This window comes from Macaca fascicularis, chromosome 13, assembly GCF_037993035.2.
Source record: "Macaca fascicularis isolate 582-1 chromosome 13, T2T-MFA8v1.1".
NCBI lineage: Eukaryota > Metazoa > Chordata > Mammalia > Primates > Cercopithecidae > Macaca > Macaca fascicularis.
Window position 1 is genome coordinate 35,125,155 of NC_088387.1, and position 24,479 is coordinate 35,149,633.

Genomic DNA, 24,479 nt, shown 5'->3' on the forward strand with positions numbered 1-24,479 from the left:
ATAAGTATCGAATCCACTTCTAAACAGTTTATACCATTCACAAAAATAAACTTCCCACCATGAAAAAAGAGACTAGATAAATTCAAGACAACAAGTCTATGGCTGAACCAGGGGAAATCAATTCACCCATCTCACCAGGCTCCTCACATGTGCTTAAATTTTTAAGTCATATACCTTTCTCAATCATCTTGCCTTACCACCAAATCTAAACTTGAAGAATCTCCAAAGTTTCTTCATCTTCTAGTTACTAACTTCTAAAGTTTGATTACAACTTCCATTAATAGATTTTTTGTTTTGTGTTTTGTTTTTTGTTTTTGAGACAGTCTCGCTATTATCACCCAGGCTAGAGTGCAGTGGCGCCATCTCGGTTCATTACAACCTCTGCCTCCTGGGTTCCAGCAATTCTCATGGCTCAGCCTCCCGAGTAGCTGGGATTGCAGGCATGCACCACCATGCTCGGCTAATTTTTCGTATTTTTAGTAGAGACAGGATTTTGCTATGTTAAGGCTGGTGTCCAACTCTTGGCCTCAAGTGATCCGCCTGCCTTGGCCTCCTAAAGTGCTGAGATTACAGGCATGAGCCACTGTGCCTGGCCAGCAGGTTTTCAAAACCTGACAATTTTGAATATATTTACATGTACTCTACTCATGAATGTTTTTCTCAGAAATTTACTGTGACAGCCTTGAAAAGACTGGCTAGCATATACTAAACAGATATATCTGAAAAATAAGAATTTAATCACATGCCAAGTTTTGGCATAGTTTCAACTATTTTTAGGCACAAAATTATCTGATCATATATTATACTATTTCAGTCAACTCAATTTTGGTTAAATAGAACCTTAATGTTCCCCAGAAGGTGTTATGGTTGGTTTGGGGTGTTTTTTGAGTTTCCTAATCCTTTAAATGAGGAAATTAGTTTATTCCTAAAGTCCCTTTTGCTTATAATAGCTTACAATTCCCTGTTAATCTGAAGTTAGTCTCCCAAAGTTTAATGCCAAATCATTTTGAAATGCTTATTCAGGGCTCAATTTTACCAATTATCTTTCCTCATATAGGTCACCATCCTTATTTTGAATTATGTTTAGAGTTGATACACTAATAACTTTCCTTACTCTCCCAAGAGCAACATACTTAAGAAATTTGGATTATAAACCTAAGCATAAATTTTTACTCTGTATAAAATCAAGCCGCTCAAGTAAAAAAAAACCCTCCATCGCTCTAATTTCCCATATGTAATCAATAAACCAATAAATCTTGCCTCTATTTGCAAAGTATGTATTGAATCTACCCATTTCTTTCCATGTCACTACTACTACCATCTTTCCCCTAGGCTACACGTCTCCTAACCAACCTTCCTTCCATTCGTGTTGAATCCTCTGCATACTACCCAAGATCTCTCCTACCACAAAGCAATCTCTATAAAACATAAATCAAATAAGATCATGGCAGTCCACTGCCTACAAGAATCCCATGTGGTCCAGTCTCCTACCCACTCCTGCTCCTCCTCCCCCCATCTTTTTCATTGCTCCCCTTGCTCCCAGTACTCCAACTATACTTGCTTCCTTTCTCATCTCCTAGTGTTCTAAGCCCTTTCTTGCCTGGGCCTGTGTGCTTGTTATCTCTCCGGCTACATCGTTTTCAGTGGCTGGTTGGTTCTCTCTCTTCACCCTCAAGTCTGTTAAAATGTCACCCTCTCAGAATTTCTGATTACTCTTTCTAAAGTAGCATCCCAAAAGCTGTCCCTTACTCTTTATCATTTTTCTGTTTATACATTTCATAGCCCTTATCACGCCATGAAAGTACCTTTCACTTATTTATTGTCAGTCTCCTCACAATGGGACACACACTCTTTATGGGCAGAGGCCCTGCTCTTATACCCACTGTTATACCTCATAAAACCAAACATACAGTGGATGCTCAATAAATAAGACTGGTGGAATGAACATACGAATGAGTGAATGCTGTGGGCACATAACATTCCTAAATAGCTATAAATCAATAAGTCTTATGAGTTACTTCAAGTGATAGGAAGTGATGATCACCACTGTAGATCAGTCTAGCAAATACTAACTTGTTGGAAGGACGGATGGAGGAACAGAGGGAAGGAGGGAAGAAAGGAGAAATCTGCTATTTATACAAAGGTAATTCACCACACCATGGAGAAGATTTGGAGAGCAGTGGCAACAGCACAGTGATGAAGACTATTGGATTTTGGCGTTAGCCTTTGGTTTGAAATTCAGTCTCTAACACTTCCTAGCACTTTCTTCCTATAAAGTATACTTTACAGGGCTGTGCTTTACCATAGTGCCTGGTGCTAAAACAAATTTTAGAGATGAGCTGTCTTAAAGCAGAAAAACATTGCGAAAACTTTCTCAATTCTGTCACCGTGTGTTAGAATTAGCATAACTTAGCGTGCTTTTCCTTTAAGAAACTCAAGTATTTCCTTCTACAACTTTCCTAAGGTGTAGCTCAACAGGAACAGGACTCCAATTCCCAAACCCATGTTCACAAGTGCACCACTGCACTGGCCTCTGACTCAACAAAGGGTCAAAGTTTCTTCTTACCTGAAGAGTTTTCCCTGAAGGTCTTCTATACCAGTCATGGCAATAGTTCCTCCCTGCCAGCAGACGGAGATAATATAATTGAGTGTATGATAGAATTCTAAAAAGGACACTGCTGGCTCACACTCCTCAGCAGACTCTTTCCCAACTAACCAGGCAACATCGTAACTCTGAGGAATAGTCTGCTAGGCAGAGAAGACCTTCAAGGAGCCAGATATCACTGGCAAACAGGTTTAGCTTAACCAAAAGTATTCATCAAGACAGTCAAGAGTCTTGCCTACCTAATCCCAAATGCCTGTCTTCCAAAGACCACCCTAAAAGTGCCTGTCCAACACATCTGGGAAGTGCAAACACAGTGAGAATCGTGCTGAGTGTGTTACTGTACTCACCTTTCACTCATACATTTTCAAATACTTTCCTTCCTCACTGCTTCCTTTATCTCTCCAGCCCTCTTGAAATCTACGCCAGGCCAGTATATCCAAAACTTGTCTGATTACAAGAATCACCCAGAATGAAAGGTATTTGCCAATATGGAATAATAGTTATAATACATTGCAAAGGAATCAAGGAGGCTACAAGACTATGGTTTTTAGTTTTAAAAAACTAACAAAAAAATCAGGTCTCTGTGATACATATGGGGGAAAAAGAGATAGGAAATAAGTATTTCAAAATGTAAACAGAGAGTCTCTGAGAAGTATAATTATAAGTGATGATTCTATTCTTTACTATACTTTTCTAGGTTAACCAAAAATTTTAAAATGAGATGAGCTTAATAATCAAAAAAATATTTTCAAACACTTCTAAAACCCAGGTAAAAATCCACCACCTTCAACTCCCTTTAGAATGACATGACTAGCATAGAGCTCAAGAGCTGCAACGTACATTTTTAAAACACTTTATTTAGTTTATCATTTTAGATGCAGAAGTTAAGAAACTTATCTCCAGGCTAAAGTGCAGGCTTATTTTTTTTAATAGCTTCTAATGTGCCCATCAATCAGCTCAATAGCACATATAACATGGGCAACATGCTGAGAAAAATAAAAAAGTAATGCTCCCTACCTTTTAAGAATTTGAGTCAAGAAGACAGGATCACATCATATATGTCTATATACCCACATTTTACAAGTACCTCCTTGAAGGTTAGAAATTTACTTGCTCAAACGCCTTTCCCATTGCTGACACACTCAATACTCTGAAGGCACATTCCCCCACAGGAGGTTCCCACTGACCTCAGTTCTGCTTGCACCCCAGACTGATTGCTCCACCATCCAACAGGATATGCCATTCCTATTCCTGACCCCTCTTCCTCAGCACACCTCGCAGCTCAGCTCCCCTTTTCATCATACTCCAATTTACACTGACACATTCCCCATGACAGGTAACACACAACCAACTTCTCCAAACTGATAGTTACTAACTCTAGACTACTAATAATTTCTCTAATGTTAAAACCTGACATAAAGAAATTATTGTTCTATCCTGTTTATCTCTCAGCTTCTAATACTATGGATTACTCGACAATATTGTCTCTGAGCTTGACATCCTCTGTGTAGTCCTGGCCACATTACTTACCCAGAGCCTTACTATCTGTTCCCTTCTAGACCAGGGACCCCTTTTCCTCACCAGCTCAGCCCCTTTCTACACTGGAAGACTATATAGTATCATAAATAATTGCCTGACCATGTCACTTGGGATTCCTAAGCTAGAACTGTCATGTTCTTTGAGGCAGACATTCCATTTGTTCTACCTACTTCATTAGCTAGGTTCCTGTGCTTCCTCAGTCCTAACACCTAGTCTTCCACCAAATTCAACTAATGCTGTCTCCTAAATAGCTCTCCACCCCCTTAGCTACCGCCTCACCTCAAGCCTATTTATGATGTGCAATACAACTAACCTAATCAGTGCCCTCATTTCTATTCTCATATCCTTCTCTCATCCATCATCTAACAAAGCTTAAGTCAATCTCCTGAACTTAAAACCCCTGAACACCCCAGACACCCCTACTTCATCTGCAGCATAAAACCCAAACTTCCTATCTCTGACCCTGCTTCTCTTTTTCCACGCTTCCTGTGCCCCAGCCACAATGAAACATTTGCCCTTCACCAAACAAGACATGTCCTCTCTGTCTCACGGGTTCTGCCCAGGCTGCTTCTTGAGGCACCTGCAGAGCTCCTGCCCACAGCACTCCCCCTGCACTTGTGGGAGCCCTTTGGAAGTCTGTCTCCTTCACTATCCTATGGACTCTGAGACAGGAACTCCAGATACCTTTCAATCTCCAGGACCAAGTATCCACCACACAGTGAGTACTTAATACAGTAACTGGTTTTTTGGATGGATGTACTTGAAATTACCTTGTAAACTTTAAGGCAAAAATGAAAGGTAGTAAGACTAATTTCCATAATTACTTCTTCATTCTTTCCTAAACAACCTGAGCCTCCACTCAAGAAGTCAAAGCCTATACCCTTTCAAAGGAGGGCAGAGGCTTCAGACACTGGTTTACAAAGCTTTTGGTGAAGTATCAAAGTTCCTGTTGCCTGTATACAGGCAAAGATTCAAGAAAGCCAATTAACCATCCTAGCTACATAGACTCAAGTGTTTGTGTGGCACAGTGCTAGCTTTGGTTCCAGTCGATGCTGTAGTCCAGTCTGCCCTTAATCAAAAAACCTAGATTCATTCATTGGCTTCCTGGCCCACTCCCCATGCCATTTCTCCTGGCCTTGGTCAGTTTTTAAATTTTAAACTCCATGCTGGGGCAGAGCATTACAAAGGAGTTTTCAATAATTATAACACAGGAAACTATCCATGTGACAAGTGCATTTGGATTCTGAAGGTGCAAAAAAGTTATCTGTACTGTAATAGGTCCTAATGATTTAATTCACCTAAAAAAGAAATAGTCTTGGTCCAAATGGTAACTATTTCAGAACAGAATTAAATCTGGTACCTGAACCCATGGTAGCATTCACAAAAGCCTATACTTTTCTGGGCAGAAATTAGTAATGGCAAACCAATCACTTCCCTTGAAATACATTTGTTTACCCAATCACAAACGACCAATCAAAATTCCTTATTATTCAGAAGGTGAGGGTCCTATTTCAACACCCAAACTACTCAGAATTCTAAGGCTCCTTCCCTCTTTTCATGCCAGGCACTGACACACACAACTCAATTTACCTTTAAGAACACTTCCACACGGTGAAATTGTCAAATCTACTGAGAATCTCCAGCAAATACCAAAAAATGAAACTTTTTTACATAAAATAGTGAACCATATACTTATATTATCTCCATCTGCTTCAGTGTAGAAATTATGGCCAAGATCTGGAACTAGCAAAGAAGAGCAGACAGCAATATAACACTAAAAAAATTGGCCATGCAGCCAGGGGCAGTAGCTCACTCATGACTGTAATCTCAGCACTTTCGGAAGCTGAGGCGGGAGGATTGCTTGAGCCCAGGAATTCAAGATCAGTCTGATCAACATACCAAGACCCTATCTCTACAAAAAACACAAAAATTAGCCAGACGTCGTGCATGGCACATGCCTGCAGTTCCAGCTACTCTGGAGGCAGGAGTTCAAGGCTGCAGTAAGCTCTGACTGCACCACTGCACTCTAGCCTGGGTGACAGAGTGAGATCCTATCTCTGAAACAAAAATAATTAAATAAATGATTAAAAAAATATAAACTAGCCATGCAATGTTAGAGTTAAGGAAAGCTTTACACAAGTGACATAAATAAAGGTTACCTCAGAGCAAGATTTTGCTTGTTTGGAAACCAGGGTTCCATTATTCTCAGAAGACTTGCGTTTTACAGCTCCAATTCTTGCAGAATTACCTAAAATATTTAAAAATAGGTTAAGTTGGCTTCCCTGTTTCTCTTAATATGAGAAGAAAGGAGGAAAAGGGAAAGGAGAAGAAAGATTTTAATAACGTATCTTACCACATGTCACAAGGTTATCGTGTACAACTTCAACATGAATCAGTGATGGATCAACAATTTTCAGTGCTGGAATCTTAAAAATAAATGAAACAAACATACAGGAAAATAAAAATGCTCAAGAACATACTGAAAATCAGTTTCAAATAATAAAGGTATTTAGTGCCTAGCAAATCATACATGCTTTGTATAGTTATCATACTTTGTCGAGTTATCTTACAAGGAGTTATTGTTGTCTTTACCTCCTCACAGTTGACTTGAAGAGTTTTTGATGCTGGGTTTCCACTTACAACGGTTGCTGAAAACCACTGAGTAGATGGGTCCAAGCTATAAATTTTTACTTCTGAACCAACTAAGTTTTTGTCACCTTAAAAAAAAAAAAAAAAACTTAGAACCATTTGCATTATCTCCCAATAGCAACATCATCCAGGACAATCTTTTCCTAAGTCTTTTTTTTAAAAAATGCAAAAGTAAACATTAAAAGAATCACTACAAACATAAGATGACTGACATTTCAGAAAAGCTAAGAGAAAATTTAAACTTTTTATTTTGTATCAGACTGAAGTCGTATCAGACAATTCATCAAGACCTCACTCACTGTCCTGTGTAGTTTTAGAGGAATCAAATTCAGGAACCCCAACAGAAATACTATGTCTGATAATCTAAAAATCACAGAAAAAAACGTATGATTGTAGAAACTCAGTAACATAAATGGGAAAGTAAGGAGTATCAAATTAATGACCTATCCATTTTATATGGCTGATATTCCAAACATATCAAATTCCACATCAAAATATAGCTGAGCTTTAAAAATATCTACTTTATTTATTTATTTTTTTTTTTTTTGAGACAGGGTCTTGCTCTGTCACTCAGGCTGGAGCATAGCAGTGTAATCAGGGATCACTGCAGCCTTGACCTCCTGGGCTCAAGTGATCCTCCTGCCTCAGCCTCCTGAGTAGCTGGGATTACAGGCATGTGCCACCACACTGGGATAATTTTTTTAAAAATGTTTTGTAGAGATCGGCATCTCCCCGTGTTGCCTAAGCTGGTCTTGAACTCCTATCCTAGGCTCAAGCAATCCTCCCACCTTGGACGTCCCAAAGTGCTGGGATTACAGGTTTGAGCCACTGTGCCTGGCCCTACTTTACTGTTAGTTTCATATAATCCCCAAACTTTCCAAATTTCAGAGGTTTTAGCAACACACACATTTTTTGAATTTCAAATTTTAAAACTCTTAAAAATTTATTTGAGCAAAAAAGAAAGAAATGGCTGGGCATCATGGCTCACATTTGGCAGGCAGATCACTTAAGGCCAGGAGTTTGAGACCAGTCTGGCCAACATGGTGAAACCTTGTCTCTACTAAAATACAAAAACTAGCCAGGTGTGGTGATACATGCCTGTAGTCCTAGCTACTTGGAAGGCAGAGGCTGCAGTGAGCCAAGACAGCACCACTGCACTCCAGCCTAGGAACAAGACTCTGTCTCAAAAAAAAAAAATAAAAGAAGAAATTTCAATGAGCAAATGAATGAGAGGCTAAACCCTAGTTTCTCACAAGCTAATTATTGGTCAACTCATGAACTATCAACACTAGATAATGCATATACCTTTTAAAAGATGGCTTTCATCTAAATGCTTCACTATCAAAGCTTGAAATTCTTTGCTGACAATCTGATTATCCGTAAGAGAAAGTCGAAGACTGTTTACATCCTGAAAAATGAAAAATCATTACATGTTAAGGAATAACAGTTAATAAGAAGAGTTATTTAAATTCCAGTGGGCTATTTCAATTGGTTAATCAAATGGGTTAAAGTAGTGTCAACAAACCACGTGATAGCCCAAATCATTCCAATTCCAGTAAACCAGATGGCTCAAAAAGTCCTAAACCATCAAATGATCACAGCTATAAGGCAGACTGAAGTAAAGTCATCCCAAGCTAGAAGCATGGGAAATATTAAGAGCAGATCAAAGCATAATTTTAAATATGACTAACTTTGTCGATGGGAAAAAAGCAAGCAAACAAATAGCTGGTCAATCCAAGTAAAAAACACTCTGTATCCTAAATACTGTGGATGGGGAAATCACAATCTAAATCCAAGGGACAAAAAACACAGATAAGACACACAAGAGACAGATGTACATGGTCAATTCATTTCAATTACTGTTTGGGTTTTATTTTATATAACACACTGCCTGTGCCATATAATACACTGTGTAACCTCCTAGCAGGGGTAGATGACCATAACTGAGAGTCAGTTTATTCATCAATCAGAAGAATGTTTCCTTAATCAGTGTTCTCCAAACCTTTTGATACATCATAAAGATTAACTCCAAAGGTACACATATCTCTTTCCACCAAACTCCACTGATTATGGGCAGCCCTTTTTTCCATATTCCCATTAGTGAATCCATGGCTGTGCCCAGTGGCCACCCTGGGGATGAGCAAGCATGCACCCATGATGGCAATTTTAGGGAAAATCTTGAACCACATCTCGGCCTGGTTACCTAGGCCAAAACTCTATTTTCTAAGGCACCTTAAAGCTGACCAAGCTTCAGCTCCCTTCCTGGTAAGAAACTGCTGTTTTTAACAACCCATTTCACACAGATTATTTTAACATAACTAGTATTACAAATGCATTTTTTTTTTTTTTTTTTTTTACAAAAAGGGATGTGGGGGGACAAACAGAAAATCTGAATGAATAGCCTCAGGCTTCAGAGTAAGCCAGTTCTGAAACATTCAATTCTTGGCAGCAGCTCCATTCTTGGCACTATTCCACAGTCTTCTGGCTTTGTGTGCACACCCAGTTATGATAAATGTAATACAGAAACTGTCAATAGGAATAACCTGCCAAACCGAATTCTATCAGGGCAAAGAAAAAACAGTGCTAAACACAGAAGCCCTTCCAATATCAGGCCTTTATGCTTTTCTGCCACTGTGAAATGGTTAGTGACCAAGAATGGTTCATCCATTTTTCCCACTGGGAAGGATAAATAGTCTGTTAGAGAGAGAAGCCGCACTGGAAAAATGTATTTCTTTTGCCAAGTAACATTAGACAAACCTAGGGTCTCCATAAGAGATCAATATTAATTACCAGAACGTGTTCGTTTTTGTTTTCTCATGCATGTATTGTTTATACAATTTCAAAAAATTTAATTGTATTCTCCAATTCCTACTACAAGATGAAAGTACATAATAATGGAAAGAACTGCAAAGGGCTTCAATAAAGTAGAAAAATATCAGGCTACCTAGAAGAGTTTTAGGGCTTACCAAAAGTGCAAGACAGTTGTCCAGATACCTTATCTTTTTCTCACCCACAGATAACTGAGTGAAATTCAATCTAAAGACGGACCCTAACTTTCAACCCCAATTTTTGCATATGCCAAATGATATTCACGTGCTCTGTGCATTATCTAGAGCAAGTATCCTACTGGGGTGATCACATCCCCCAATGTGGACTTTTGTACAGCCTACTGTGATCACCCATATCTACAAGATAATTATCTGAAGTACTAAACTTTGAAAACTCAACATCAGTAAAAGACCACACATTATATTTCTCCCAGTTAATTATATATTAATATTGTATTAATGACAACATTCACACTGATGGCTCACAGCCCCTCTGAGAATAAATATAAACTTACTAATTTAGATGTTTCTTTTTCAACCTCAAGAAACAAAACTTTGAGTTCTACCTTAACTGAAAACCTTAAATACAGGAAAGATGTAAATTCAGAAAACATCACTAAGAATAAAAAATTCCTTTTATCACTCACTAAAGCAAAATATCCACAACCTCCCTGTATGTTATTTGATCCCTGCAAGCAAGTCAGTCTTCCTTTTAAGGCAGGAAAAATATCCAGATGGGTATTAACCTAAGAACTTGTGTCTGAAATTAACTAAGAGAAAGCATCTTCCTCTGTTCCATTACTTACACATTATAAAATAAGGTTCAGATTATGAATCCTGTTTTCACTCACTTTCCAGATATGGAAGTACGGATGAGACTCAAGTAGAGGGAAAGCCAGTGCTTTGGGCTTCCCAACACAGGCTTGGCAACCCGGTAACCACTGACCCCAAACCACTTTTAGCAAATAGGTTTCAGAGTTCTATACCACAAAGAAACAAGTATGAAGTCACAAAACAGAAAGTGGTAAAGAAGATTATTCAGCTTTATAAATGATTATCTAAAAGATAAATATTATTATAATGTGTGTTTGTGCACGCGCGTGAAGTCTATTCTCACCCATTTGCAGTATTTAAGTTTTATCAAGTTGCAAAAAAATGGTTTATTAACAAATACTGAACCATTGCTCCTAGGGGAAATACAGGCATAGGTTCCTTCGAGCCTCTGGTCACATTTTCATCAAACAATTGACACATAATCTTGTTTTATGCGTTTCTGTTGAAAGACATCTTATTTAACATACACTGCTTATGCACTAAACTTGAATTCACAGCCAAGAGCACTATAACTCACAGATGAATGAAGCTTATCTAACACATTTTGTTCCTAAGACACATCATGGCACTTCAGCACTGCTGCTGAGACCATTTTAAACAGTGAAATCACCAAAAAAAAAAAAAAAAAGCACAAAAATGCAGCACTAGACTGCAAGAAGCACACTTGTTTACAGCATAAGTGAAACAAGGTGGAACATCACCTATTTAACCTTAGCTAGGAGCTGGGAACCTGCATCACGCAACTCAAATTGTTTGCAGCTCTGTAAGTACTGGTAACGACCATGAGTCACCACAAGTATTGATTTGGGGTTACAAATATATTTTAGCAAGTAGATAAATTCACAAACATAGAATCTACAAATAATGAGAACTGCTTATATATATGTATGCATAAGTGTATATATGTGCATGCACATATATGTATATAAACAGTCTACTTTTAAACATTATTTTCATATTACCTAAGTGTTTTCCATACACACACACCATCAACTATAGTCCTTTCAACCACAAATGGACAGCACTAACCCAAAAGCTAACACTGAGGAATGAGTCTAACACCTAATTGATGATGGGATGGGTTCTTTCCCGTTAGGTATTTAAATTAGAGCAATCAACATCAATACATTTGGCCACTGAACAACACAGGTGTGGACTTTGCAGACCCCTTATCAACAGATTTTCTTCCACCTCTGCCACCCCTGAGATTGCAAGACTGAAAGCCTACTCAACATGAAGACAAGGATAAAAACCTTTATAATGATCTACTTCTACTTAATGAATACTAAATGTATTCTGCTTACGATTTTAATAACATTTTCTTTTATCTAGCTAATTTTATTGTAAGATACAGTATGTAATACATACACAAAATATATGTTAACCAACTGTTTATCAACAAGGCTTCTGGTCAACAGTAAGCTATTAGCAGAGTTTGGAGGGAATCGAAGTTATATGTAGATGTTTTACTGTGCAAGGGGTCGGCATCCATAATACCCGCACTGTTCAAGGTTCAACTGTACTTTACTTCTCATGTTAAAGGAGTTCGTATTTCTGTTTCTAAAGATTACTACTGTTTCTATGTTTTACCTGTATAGGCTTCAAAACATCTTTAGAAAGAAATACTCTTTGTTGATCTCCCAGAAAGCGAATAGAAGTTATGGATCCCAAACCAGCTTTGTCCAACAGAGGTTTGTACATCTAAAACAAAAGAAAACACGTTAGCATCATAACTGCTGTCAGCATAATTCTGAAAATAGGAACTGGCTTTTTTCCATACACAGAGAAAGTGATAAAGCCATTAATTTTATTTACTGCAAGTTATCTCACAACTACTATTTATGCAGCCACAGATAATACAATTTTTATTCAAACCCAGTAATTTAAACCAGATAGATGTTTGGGAGTTATTAATATACAGGACTGGGTCCACAGATTCATGGTTTCCCAAAAATTTATGCAAAAACTGTTTGTATGCACACTTTTCTGGGGAGACAGGCCTGTGTTTTTACCCAGTTCTAAACAGCTGGAAAAAAAATACAAAGAGCAAAATAAAACTTTAACCACAACCCTTATCTCTCAAGAATCTCCATGGCAGCTCTTTTCACTTATGGGCAAAATCTGATCACAATCTGATCAGCCTTCAACTATTCTCCCGGCCTTTCCAAACTATCTAGATCCAACCTTTACTCCTTGAAGCACCAGCTCAAGTCCTATAAAGACTAAAGTGCCCTCTCCAGACAGCGCTCACTCTTCTCTTTGCACCACACTTTACAATGTGGATAAAGCACAATCATATACTGACTTACAGTATCTTTAAAGCCAAAAAATATAATAATCCAGAGGGAACCTTAAAGATCGTAAGATCAAGGCTGGAAACCATACAGGAAACAAGGCAACAGCTACTATTCAGTTCCAGCCTATTGCTGCCTTAAGGCTCCAGTGCTGCCATTATCTTGTAGATTTTTTAAGAGACAGTGGAAATCTAGATTTTTAGATGTATTCTCCACATTTTTTAAAGTAGGCAATTAATTCAAATGTTTTGAAAGTATTGCAAGGGCCAAACCAAACAGATCTATATGTTTGCATATGACTGCTAGGTTCCTGCCTTCTGACCTAGACATTCCCACTACTACCTCCAGGGCTGGCAGGAGATCCTGGGAACTTTTCTGACTTTCTGGCATTACATTTATATATTCCTTATTTTACCCACAATGGATAAAACGCCCTCTTCTCAGGAGTTCAATAAGCCCAAGTTTTACTCACTATTGCAGGCCACTGTACAATTCGTTCAGAAATTTCAGGTGACTTTCTTTCAGCTAAAACCAAGTTATGTTCTACTAAAAATGCTCTCCTTAGAAGACTGTAGACTTCTATCCATCTTCTTTTCCTCCAAGATTCCCCATCAAATTCCACACACACCTAGACAGACAAAATTGGGGGGTGGGGGAAGCAGATTCAATTTGTAAAAATAAGCATTACAAATGCCCCAGTTAATAATGAACTATACCTTCATTATTCTATGTGAATCTTTTATCTGGATGTGCTTTCCCCCTTTCAGCTCCCTCACGTCCCGTCACAGCCCACAATACATAATCACACATGAACCAGGCTTTGGCTCCCAATTCACTTCGGGATGCAGAAGTCAAGGCTTTTTGGGCCAGTCTCTGTCCCTAAAGTAAACCCCTGGGAAGCCCAGAAACCAAAGAACCCCTACTTAGCAGGTGTTTACATACGTTAATTAGACATCTGAGCTTTTGGAATTGGAAGACAAAAATTTGAAACTCAAAAGATGTACTTAATAGAATTGCATTGTAACTCTCTGTTGACAATATAAGTGGGCTTCAGACAACACCCCATCACCACAATCCACCACCTGCTTTTGAATTCCTCTGAAATGAGTAGAATTTAGCACAAGGCCTAATATATAGCACATCTTCAATATCCCTTTCAGTTGAATAAGCTAGGAAATTTACCACAGAATTTGGAGTCTAAAACTACTAGTTTGATAACATAGAAACAAGTAATTAATATAATGACTACAGAGTTTATCAGAACTATAACTTCTTACATGAAAGTTAAACTACCTTGAAATATTGTTTTCCAAGTAATTGTAATGTTTTCTGCTTCTGACCTGCATAATACTTTTAACCCTAAGGCTGCAACTCTTATAATTTGTATACATATTTTAAGACATTAAAAAAATTCAGTCTAAAAGTGGGCTTCTGGGAGTGATCTATGAGTAGGAATTGTTTACAAAACCATAAAACTCAAAGTCATATAAAAGCACTGAAACACTCCAGCTTCCTTAACCCAATATGAATATGCTACCCCTTAACTTATTCTAGGTCCTCTTTAACGCTTTTTGTATTCTACCAATGACAATAAACTCCCTCAATATTCAGTGTAAAAATCACTGTTTCTATTTGATTTAAAATTCCTCCTCTCACTAAAGAGGTCTCTCATTTTGGTTTCCAGGAATTAGTTAATACATCTATCATCTATCAAATCTGTTCATAATTTTACAGACATCAGTCATATATCCCTTTTCAACCTTAAGTTTATTAACTAGTTAACTTCATCTGTCAGAACAAAATTCATATATCCTTTCCTCAAACCCTCCCTTACCAAAGTGCCTCTCTCTCCCAAGAGAGGTCTCCTTACTAATTGCACTCAAAGTTCTGTACTTTTCCGTCTTAGCTCTTATCCACACTTTGCATTATTTATTTGTGGTTAACTGATTGACAAATAAATTCTAATAGGTCAAAGTCTGTCTCTGCTTTTGCTTACCACCGTATATCACTGGTATGTGGAAACTAATCGGCACTCAAATATTTGTTGGAATAGATTAATGAATAAATTTCCCTCTGCATTGGGTTCCTATCTTGTCTCTCTCATCTACTTAGAAGGCACTAAATTCCCACATTAGCCCCAATCCCAAACCTTCTCCAGTCCACAGGATAAAAATAAATGAAATCTAAGATCTACCCTACCCTTCTCAGCCAACAAAACATGCATCCCTAACTTCCCAGGCAACTTTACCTAGGAAACTACATATCTTCTTGGTATTTTAGGCTTTTAACTTTGCAGTTATTACTGAGTACTTTCCAAATCAGAATGAATGTAAACACCCGCGTGGCAAGGCCCATATATGTTTCTCCCTGGTTATATATATGTTTTCTATCACTGTAATCAACCAAATGGTCTTTCACAAAGGTTGGCAGAGACTGCCCATCTTTCTTTCTGTTTCCTAGCCACGGAATCCGTATCTTCTGACATCTCCCCTAAATTGGCTAGTCTTTCTGCTCCATATTCACATCAACCTCAAACTCAACCAAGCTTTAGGTGGACAGTTTTCTCATTTATCAGCAATGTGGCATAAGAGGCATGAGCACCCACAAATTCCAGATCCAGATTCAGAGATCTTGGTTTGAATTCCCAGCTATATTGAATCTCTCTTAGAATGATTTTACATATATAAAATAAAATATTTACAATTACAAAGGAAACCAACTAACCTGCACCCCAGGTTAAGAACCCTCACTTAGAAAATCTAAGTTCTCGCAACGTTTTTCAAAATGAAAAACGTAACACCTCTCATTGCATAGTTGGGCATATTTCAAAAGACAGTATGTAAAGGGTCTGGCAAAACAACTCAGTAGTTTTAATACCTCCATGGTTAATTCAAATCTTATCAAGGTATCACCTATTAGGAGCAGGGGAAAGAGGGTCTTCAACATGATTAATATCTATTCAGCGCAAAAAAAAAAAAAAAAAAAAAAAGTGCAGGATTAAGACGGATTAAGATCTTAAGTGGTTTCCCAAAACTTAAGCAACATCACAGTTCTTACCAGATCACTATCTAAAGCTTAAGATAACCATAAACCAAAAGCCAGACAGGATCCCTATTCATATCCCAATTTTTGAGTGATGTGAAAAAAAAAAATTCAGTTCCTTAAAAACAATTTAAGCTTATGACTTTCAAATATTAGGCTGCGTTAGCCAAAAATTCACATTATCTTTGGTTTGGAAAAAGACGACTTTAAAAAATACATAATAAAACCAACAAGTTGTGAGCTTTCTTCAATATTGTTCAAAAGTTTCCTAGCAAAACCATATATGTCAGTCAGGCACGGTGACTCACACCTGTAATCCCAGCACTTTGGGAGGCCAAGGCAGGAGGATCACTTGAGTCCAGGAGTTCTAAACCAGCCAAGGCAAAGTGGGGAAACCGCGTCTCTACAAAAAATACAAAAATTAATGAGGAGTGGTGGTGCACATCTCTGGTCCTAGATATTTGGGAGGCTGAGGTGGGAGGATTGCTTGAGCCAAGGAAGTTGAGGCTGCAGTGAGCTATGATTGTGCCACTGCACTTTAGCCTGGGGGACAGAGCGAGACCCCATTTCCAGAAAAAACAAAGCATCTTTCATTTGTGCCTTGAGGTCTGAGGTTTTACATTTAATGACATCCCCCCAAAAAGCCTCTTCTGTGGACATTTAAAGACACTTATTTTTTGAGACAGTCTCAATCTGTTGCCCAAGTTGGAGTGCAGTGGTGCAATCTCAGCTCACTGCATCCTCTGCCTCCCGGATGCAGGTGATTCTCGTACCTCAGCTTCCCAGGTAGCTGGGATTACAGGTGTGTGCCACCACACCTAGCTAATTTTTGTATTTTTAGTAGAGACTGGGTTTTACACCATGTTGGCCATGCTGGTCGTGAACTCCTGACCTCCACCCGTCTTGGCCTACCAAATTACTGGGATTACAGGTGTAAGCCACTGCGCCTGGCCTAAAGAGACATTTAAATTCAGTAAGAACTAAAGTGACTTGACCAAGCTCATGCAAGCTGACAGATACAACTAGTTTCTATTCCAAATTGTGTTATTTCACCCGTGCTCCTTTGGTTCACAATGAGATGTGTAACTTAGGCCGCGTGACTTCAAAAGCCAGAGTCAATTATGATTCACTACCTATAATTTTGAAATCTGCTCCTTTTAATATGGTATTTTGCAAATGTGTACCTTATTAGTACCTATGAAACACCTTGACCAAATGCTCGGTATTTCAGATTTTTCAAGCTAGTATTTCCCCAACAGAAAATCTCTGATATATAATTATATCTAATAAACTAATATCAAAATCTCCCACTCTTACCATACTCTCATCTCACCTGACTATATGATTATAAAAGCCATCAGAAAGACCAAGGAAAATGTTTCCAAGTTTAAAAGTAGGAGCACAGAATGATACGGTTTTTAGACAAGAAATTTTTAATTACACGTCTATTTTGTGCCCTGTACAATGCAGAATACCACTTAATTCACTATCCCACAAAGAAATTAATTCCTTGTGCTTCCACTTATGTCTTCTTATGCCTAAATAAAATGTTTGTCTAAAATCCCAAGGTCCAGCATTCAATTAAAAGGGGCAGTTTTTATACTGTGCTAGTTTTTTCATTTTATGTGGCTTGACTGGCAGCAGACTGCACTAACATTAAAGTTCCAATGGTGTGCAAAAATGAAAGGCTAGGCATTAGTCAAGTAACCCAACTGCTGACAATAGCAGGAAATAGTACATACAGATGGCAAGGACTACTTACCTGCTAAGGACACCCCTAAGGACTAAGAAGGGGCATCAGACTCAAGGAAAAGCTAGGCTTCGAGGAAGAAAAGGACAAGTTAAAGAAGCAGGGCATTCCCAGCATGCATAATTATGTGAACAAAATCAGCTAGGAAGCAACTCATTTCATACTCAAGTAGAAAGAGCAGAATAAAAATAAGATTAAAGTGGTCTTTATAGCCACATCTAATTAAGATCTGTTGTCATTCCAGATGAAGAGAATGCTACTGCCTCATCAGTAGATTCTTTCTGAACTGTTGCTCCACAGGAGAGGTAATAATTTTACGATTCCTCCATTTATCCATTCAAATAGTTGAGCAAACACTACATGCCAAGCAGTGTTCTAGGTGCTAGGGATATAGAGGCTAGCAAACTAAAATGCTCTAACCTCGCTCTACCTGAATATTAAAGCCCAGTGTCCAAGGTCTGGAGACAAACTTGGACAAGTTATTTAACTTCTTTACGCCTCAGTTTTTGACACTAAAAATGTAGTTTACCATCTAGGATATCTGTAAGGATTAAATGAAGTAATCGCCACATAATAATCATTTAATGATTATTTTTTCTTTGCTAAATCCTGATGTAACCACTTAATCATAGTTATCTACTGTTATTATGTCTTCACCTTAACTTCTATGTAACCAACTACTAGACATATTATCTTTTTGTCATCTAAATAAGTGATTCTGTTACAAAGTCTCTCTAGATGAAACAAAATTAACAAGCCTTGGCCTCATTAATATCATGCCTAGCTATCTAAGCAAGCCAGTCTAGACAGACGTGTATTGGTCCTAATAATAGAAGAATGGTTACATATTCCTTGAATGTTATTTATTGACATTCATCTCAGCTCCTCGCCCCACCCCCATCCCACCCCCGCCAAAACGTAAAGCCCCTAAACCCTAGTGCAAGCATGTTCTTAGTTACTTGGTTCCTGCCTGTATCTCACCAAGCACAAATTGGTTTCGGTGTTTTGAACCCAGGAGTTCCAGACCAGCCTGGGCAACAAGACCCCTGAACTCTAAAATCAAGGTAAAATAAAATCCTATTTTTTGTTAAAGGCAACTTAGCCCCCAAACTTAATATCTGCTACTCAACTAAGAAATGCAGTGATAAATCATGACTAGAAAAGAGACAGTAGATTGGCATCTTACATGAGAGGTGAGTTGTGATGTGTACAAAGTAAGGCAAAAATTCAACCTAGCCAAAATTGTTTTTGACATGAACTCCCAGGTGTCTTCAGGTTAGGCACTGAAGTGCAGTGGAGAAGACACTCGGCCAAATCTGGATTCGCAGCCTCCCTTAGTAGTTAATTATGCAAATCTGGAGACGATTCCTTTTCCTAAATCTTTCCTCATTCTGAAAATGAAGACATCACCACCTCCTCAAAGGTCGGGGGTGGAGAGAGGAGATTTAAAAATATATACATGTAAAGTTCCTCCTAGATTGCCTGCCTAACCCAACAGGTCCTTGGTCACTGTCAGAGAAGAGAAGGGAACGCCTAGTCTCTCAACATCTGCCAAAGAACTAAAGACTGTAAAGTTTAAATAAAATCTTGTTTCCATTCAAATCACATAAAAACAAATGCACTAGAGAAAATTTGATTTGGCAGGTGAAATAAACCACAACAAACACGACTGAAATCTAGTACACAAAGCCCATCTTATAGAAAGGTTATAAGTCCAAAGCAAAAAGGTTAGCCATTCTTGTACCACAATATATTATCTCTATAAACATCAAAAACTGATTTGGCAGAAAAATGAGCGGAATGGAGGAAAAAACCAAACCTCACAGCATATGACAGGAGCTCTGTTGTGGCTCTTGATCACTGGCCTGACGGTTAAGAGGGCAGCTTCTGGAGTAAAACTTCCTGGGTTAGACAGAATACAGGCTATGTCAATTCCTAGTTATGTGTCCTTGGCAAGATGCTTAATGTCCCTCAGGCACAGTAGTTTCATCCATAAAATGGGGGCAATATTAGTATCTACCCCCAAGAACTACCATAAGGATTAAAGGAGATCATAGTTGTGAAGTGCTTGGCACATGGTTAAATGCTCTTTGGTCACTCCTCCTTTTCAACATGAGAGAAGGCACAACATTGAAGCTTTAAAACATGCTTAACAACACACCCCTTTCCTACAACTCTTTGCAGATAAATACCAGTTTGGGCATACACTGTCCCCCTGAAAGTGTTCAAATGAACAGCGTTTCAGAAATCAACATAAAATCAACTGCCAATGCTAAAACTTGCTTCCTTTATTTGAGCATAGTTTAAGAAAAAGCAAAGATGATGGCCAAGTGAAGATTTTGAAACATATCCACTACGCAGGGTGGAAATATCTTCTGTTCTGACAAGATTCTTTCAAGTTATCACCACTTTGGAGTCTTTGTTAGGAACCTTTTTTCAGTTATTTTTGCACAAAGGAGTCTTTGTTGGTACAATGGCTTCCTCACTGGTTGTTCCCAGACAATCCTTTCACACCAATACTTCTATTAGGTAGTACAATCAGAATTCATCTGTCTTTGAAAAGATCTAACAGAAAAAGGTTCTGAGTGTCATTATGATTAAAAAAAAAAACTCACTGGCCGCACTTGTTCCCAATTCTCTCCCTCCCCTCATGCGTCCAAGTGCAGTATTTCTAAGCCAGTCCTCCAATATACCATATATGGGACAGCTCCACCCCATCCCTCCATATACGGTCATATCCCACACCCACCCACAGGCTCATCACAGACAACCAGGAACCCACTCCTGCCCTGACCCACCACATACGGACAAACACCCACCCTAATACACCAAACAGAACTTAAGCTCTTCCCTCTACACTCACTTCGTTTTTAACAAGTATGGAAGTTTTTTAAAAGTTGAGTGAATAAATTAACAGGAACAAACAAACAAAACCAGCTGAAAGTACTTCTAAACACTAACTCTCAATTCTTAATGACCCCAAACGTCACCTACAGGCCCAACCTAACGCTAACAAAAATACTCCTCCTCCTTTGGAGTAAAGATGAGACAGTCCTAGTGGGACACAGCACCGGCATTAATGAAGCGTGTCTGAACAACCCTAAGCCCATTATTAAAGCCAGGCAGCCAGGAGCTGTGGGCCAAACACAACTCGGCTCTACACCACCATTCCAAAGACTTTCAAGGTCTACCTTCCTGCACCTTCAGATCATATGCCAACTTTCTGGTCTCGGTTTTCAGAAAACGGAAGGAGGGAACCCATGGTCGCGTTACCAAGGTAACTGCGAAACGTCCGGCGGCAGAGGCCCGGAGCCGCCTGTACCTTCAGATCTTTCTTGGTAACGTCGGTGTGGGAGACAGCTCGAACGGTCCCGGAGAGCCAGGGCCACTCGGCGACGCGCTCCACGTCCCAGCTGTCGTGGCTGCCGTCGCTGCCGTCTGCTGCGGACAGACTGAGAAATCGCTTCCCCACCAATACCGGCCAACTTTCTCCGAGCGTGAGCACCATGGTTTCCACGCCTGCAGGAAGGGCTCCTCCCTGCAAAAACACAAAAACAAAATGCGACGGGGGCCGCCAGTGGGAGGGGGCCGGGCGGAGACAGCAGGGAGGGCGGGCGGAGGGCGCCGAACCCGCGCGAGGACGCGGCCCCGGGCGGACCCGTACCAAGCCCCCCTCCCGCACCTTCCCGCTCCCCGGCGCCCTCCCCTGCCACACACCCGGGCCCCAGCGCCGCGTGACCCTCGCTCTCCCAAGTTTGGCTTCTCTAACAGCTCAAACGCAAACGCAGAGAGAGTGAGAGAAGAATTATCTGCGGCTCGAGTGGATTTGAAAGTGTTCAGCCCTCAGCCCCTAAAAGAAAAGGCCCCCGGTGCAGAGCGCCGGTCCCTGGCGGCTGGGTCCCCGCCCCGGGCGGCCCCGCGGGGGAGGGAGGACGAGCCCGCGATTCCGCACTTGCCCCGCCGCCCAGCCCCGGCGCCCAGCTCCCCGGCCCCCGACCCCCGGGCGCCTGTCTCCCCCGGCCTGCGCCGCTGCCAACAGGCGGCGGGGCCGCGCGCTCAGCGCTTTCACCTTTCTTCCCCCTCTCCCCGCAGCCGAGGCCGCGGCGCTCTTACCCCGCCTCCCGCCTCCCTGAGTCACCAGCGGCAGCCGCCGTTTCCAGCCGCCCAGGCGACTCCAGCACTGACTTGGTTCAAGAGCTCTCACAAGACACGCACAGCCTCCCGGACCCGCCCCCTCGGAGCCGCTTCCGCCGCTCATTGGCTGAGACACAAGATCTGGGCGAGGCTCCGGGGGAAACAGATCATCACCATTGGCCGGCCGGGCGAGGGCGGGGCCAGAGAAAAAAACAATTCCTTGGCTGCCTCCTCCCTTTCCCCTCCCCCTTCCGACTCCCGGGCGACCCCCATTAGGTTAAAGTACACAGAGAATAAGCCAGTGATCCCTCCGCCACAGACCCATTCTTTCCATTTGTTGCCTCACGGTATGCAAAAAAAAGTCCCGCGAAATCGGTCATCAACTTTGGGACCTAGAGGAAAATTGCCGTGGCGCATAGATAAGACTGAACGGCGAGATCCTGAGCTATAAGTGCCTATTGGATTGTTCTTCAAGTGCGTGGGCTGTCGACCGAAGATGAGCCTTCCACTTCGCGGAAGAATCTCACAGGAAAGGGTGAGGGCGGTGCAGAGTCAGCGGGGGAGGGAAGGGAAGAGAACGTGCGGTTTCAGGCGTACTCAGCTAGAGGGAGGAGCGACAGTGCGCTGGAGGCTCGTGCGCAGGCGCCTCGCAGAGGTTAGGCTGCTGGGCGAAATGGCTGCGGGAGGCGCAGGCGCACGTGGTGCTGATCGTGGAACGTCTGAAGTCCGCCATTTTGAAGGATAAATGAAGAAAGTCGTGGAGTTACTGGATAATGACGTTCATTAAATTTAGAGCAAAAGAGACCCTTGCATACATGTATAATGGGATTTTTTTTCTCTAAAGGGGGATTGAGAAGGTATTCAGAGACTTGCAAAGAAATTTAAAGTAGTTGAAGGCCATAATGAATGATGCAAGAGATGAAAGAGAAGGTGACTTTGAAGGACAAAGCAGTTAAGAGGTGATTGTGTGCCCTGGACCTTAAGTATTTTGATTGATTGAAAAAGAAATGGAATAAAGAAATTAAAGACATGTTCATAAAGGCTGGTGTTTGACATTACATCACATTTAATCCTTAAGAAGAACTCATGCCTCCATTTTGTAAGTGTGAAAACGGATAATCAGAGAATGTTTGGAAACATACAAGGGATTATAGATGCAAATTAACTCTGGATGTTAATTTTCAATATACATATTCTGAATCTGACTTTTAAGTTTTTAAAGTTAATAACGGAAGAATTGAATTGGATTTATAATCTGCAGACCATTTAAAGGAAGGGAGCTGCTAAATGAAAAAAAAACTTATCCGGCTGAACGGAAGGCAGAATGGGAACGAGATAAGCAAAAGAAACTGGAACATATGGTAAAAATGTTTTTAATGTGAAAAGTAAGTCCAAACATCAGTATTTACAATAAATATAAATGGGTTAATTTCACTCACAAGTTTAAACAGACAATTGGGATTAAAAGGAAAATCCAGTATAAATTGGCCGTAAGCAAACTCTTACAACACAGGAAGCTTGAAAATACTGGGCTAAAATATTTAATCGAATGGTAGCCAAATGAAAGCAATATAGCAATATTAATATAATTAAAAGTATCAAAAGAGAAAGGATTTCATATTAAAGAATAAAGTCCATGAAGACAATATGGTCTCCTGAACTATTATGAATCTAAAAACATGGCCTATCCTAAGCTAATGCTATGAACGATGAGAAATTTTACAAATTTGACAATTTGTTATCAGAATAGAAGACAAATAGCTCAGAAGTATGCAACTCAAATTTAAAATACAAGAGAAGGTATGGAGAACTTAGATAATGTAATTAAATATTAATCTGAAAAACAACTCAAGGGAAAAATTCTACTGATCTTAGAAAAGATGGAAAGATATCCAATGCATTTTATAAAAGTCCCAAACCATTTTACAAATTCTGAACTGGGAGAGTATAAGAAAGAAAAACTATGGTTCAGTTATAGTTAGGAACATAGATGGGAAATTCTTTTATAAAATGCCAGTAAATTAAATCCAGCAGCATATCTTTTAGGTAACTGCTATGATTAATTAGTGTTACATGAATACAAAGATACTTCAAGATTAGAAAATTACTCAAATTCACCATGACAGGTTAAAAGAAAAATCATGTGTTCACCTTAGTCAAGGCTAAATAGAGCATGCAGTCACATTGAACACTTGTGATCTTGAGAGTATTTTTAAGTTACATAGAAAACTAAGAATATTATAAGTGCACACTTATATTCAATATGACTCATAATTTTTTAAAATGTTTTTAAACTTTCTAAAAACCTGGGAACATAAGTTATGCACCATAGAAAAGCACCCACACACATATGAACAAGAAAACATCTGCAAATAATCTAAATGTACTTCAGTTGGAGAAGGAATAAATAAAATTATTAATAATAAATGGAATGTAATGCATATATTGGAAAAATGTAGAGGATTTGTAAAGGAGTAAAAGCAGCTAGATGATCCAATAAAAATAGTTACCAAAATACATTATGAATGAAAAATTTGCATTTGGTACTATTTCAAAATACACATACAAAAACAACAGCAAATATGTTCTGTTAAATATGGTTATTCAACGTTACAGTAATGGTTACTGGGATTAGGGGGTGCACACTAGAATTAGGGGTGTTAGTCAAAGACAAACACATTATTTGTAATTCTCATTTTTTATAAGCACATTGTTTTTGTACTTTTTTTCAGATTTTTCACCTTATTTTTCATTGACAGGTAAAACTGTATATGGTGTACAATATGATGTTTTGGTATAAATAT

The 24,479-nt window shown here is 39.5% G+C and overlaps 2 protein-coding genes across 11 annotated transcripts in view; one reads left to right on the forward strand and one right to left on the reverse strand.

The window, feature by feature from the left end:
• The window catches only part of KDM3A (lysine demethylase 3A), a 52,840-nt gene extending 30,628 nt beyond the window's left edge, over positions 1–22,212 (reverse strand). For 4 of the 10 annotated variants that reach the window (XR_012422080.1, XM_074011309.1, XM_074011311.1 and 1 more), the window contains exons 1-8: positions 21,655–21,723; positions 20,864–21,079; positions 13,222–13,377; positions 12,046–12,156; positions 8,099–8,201; positions 6,737–6,861; positions 6,498–6,570; positions 6,304–6,392 (exon numbers count right to left, since the gene is read on the reverse strand). Coding sequence is in view for 6 of the 10 variants with exons in the window: in XM_074011309.1 (XP_073867410.1) it covers positions 6,304–6,392; positions 6,498–6,570; positions 6,737–6,861; positions 8,099–8,201; positions 12,046–12,156; positions 13,222–13,377; positions 20,864–21,049 (843 nt within the window). In the remaining 4 variants the exon portion in view is untranslated. Of the gene's footprint in view, positions 1–2,566; positions 2,620–6,303; positions 6,393–6,497; positions 6,571–6,736; positions 6,862–8,098; positions 8,202–12,045; positions 12,157–13,221; positions 13,378–20,863; positions 21,080–21,610; positions 21,724–21,996 lie in introns of those variants that run through there. The other 6 variants (XR_012422079.1, XM_015433458.4, XM_045368935.3 and 3 more) reach the window with 4 other exon arrangements.
• On the forward strand, positions 13,170–22,683 carry LOC135966786 (uncharacterized). The gene is made up of 5 exons (XM_074010888.1): positions 13,170–13,259; positions 15,210–15,383; positions 19,329–19,447; positions 20,782–22,210; positions 22,520–22,683. The coding sequence occupies exons 1-4, from the start codon at positions 13,170–13,172 to the stop codon at positions 22,124–22,126; spliced, it is 1,728 nt and encodes a 575-aa protein (XP_073866989.1). The 3' UTR covers positions 22,127–22,210; positions 22,520–22,683.
• The last annotated feature ends 1,796 nt before the right edge of the window (positions 22,684–24,479 follow it).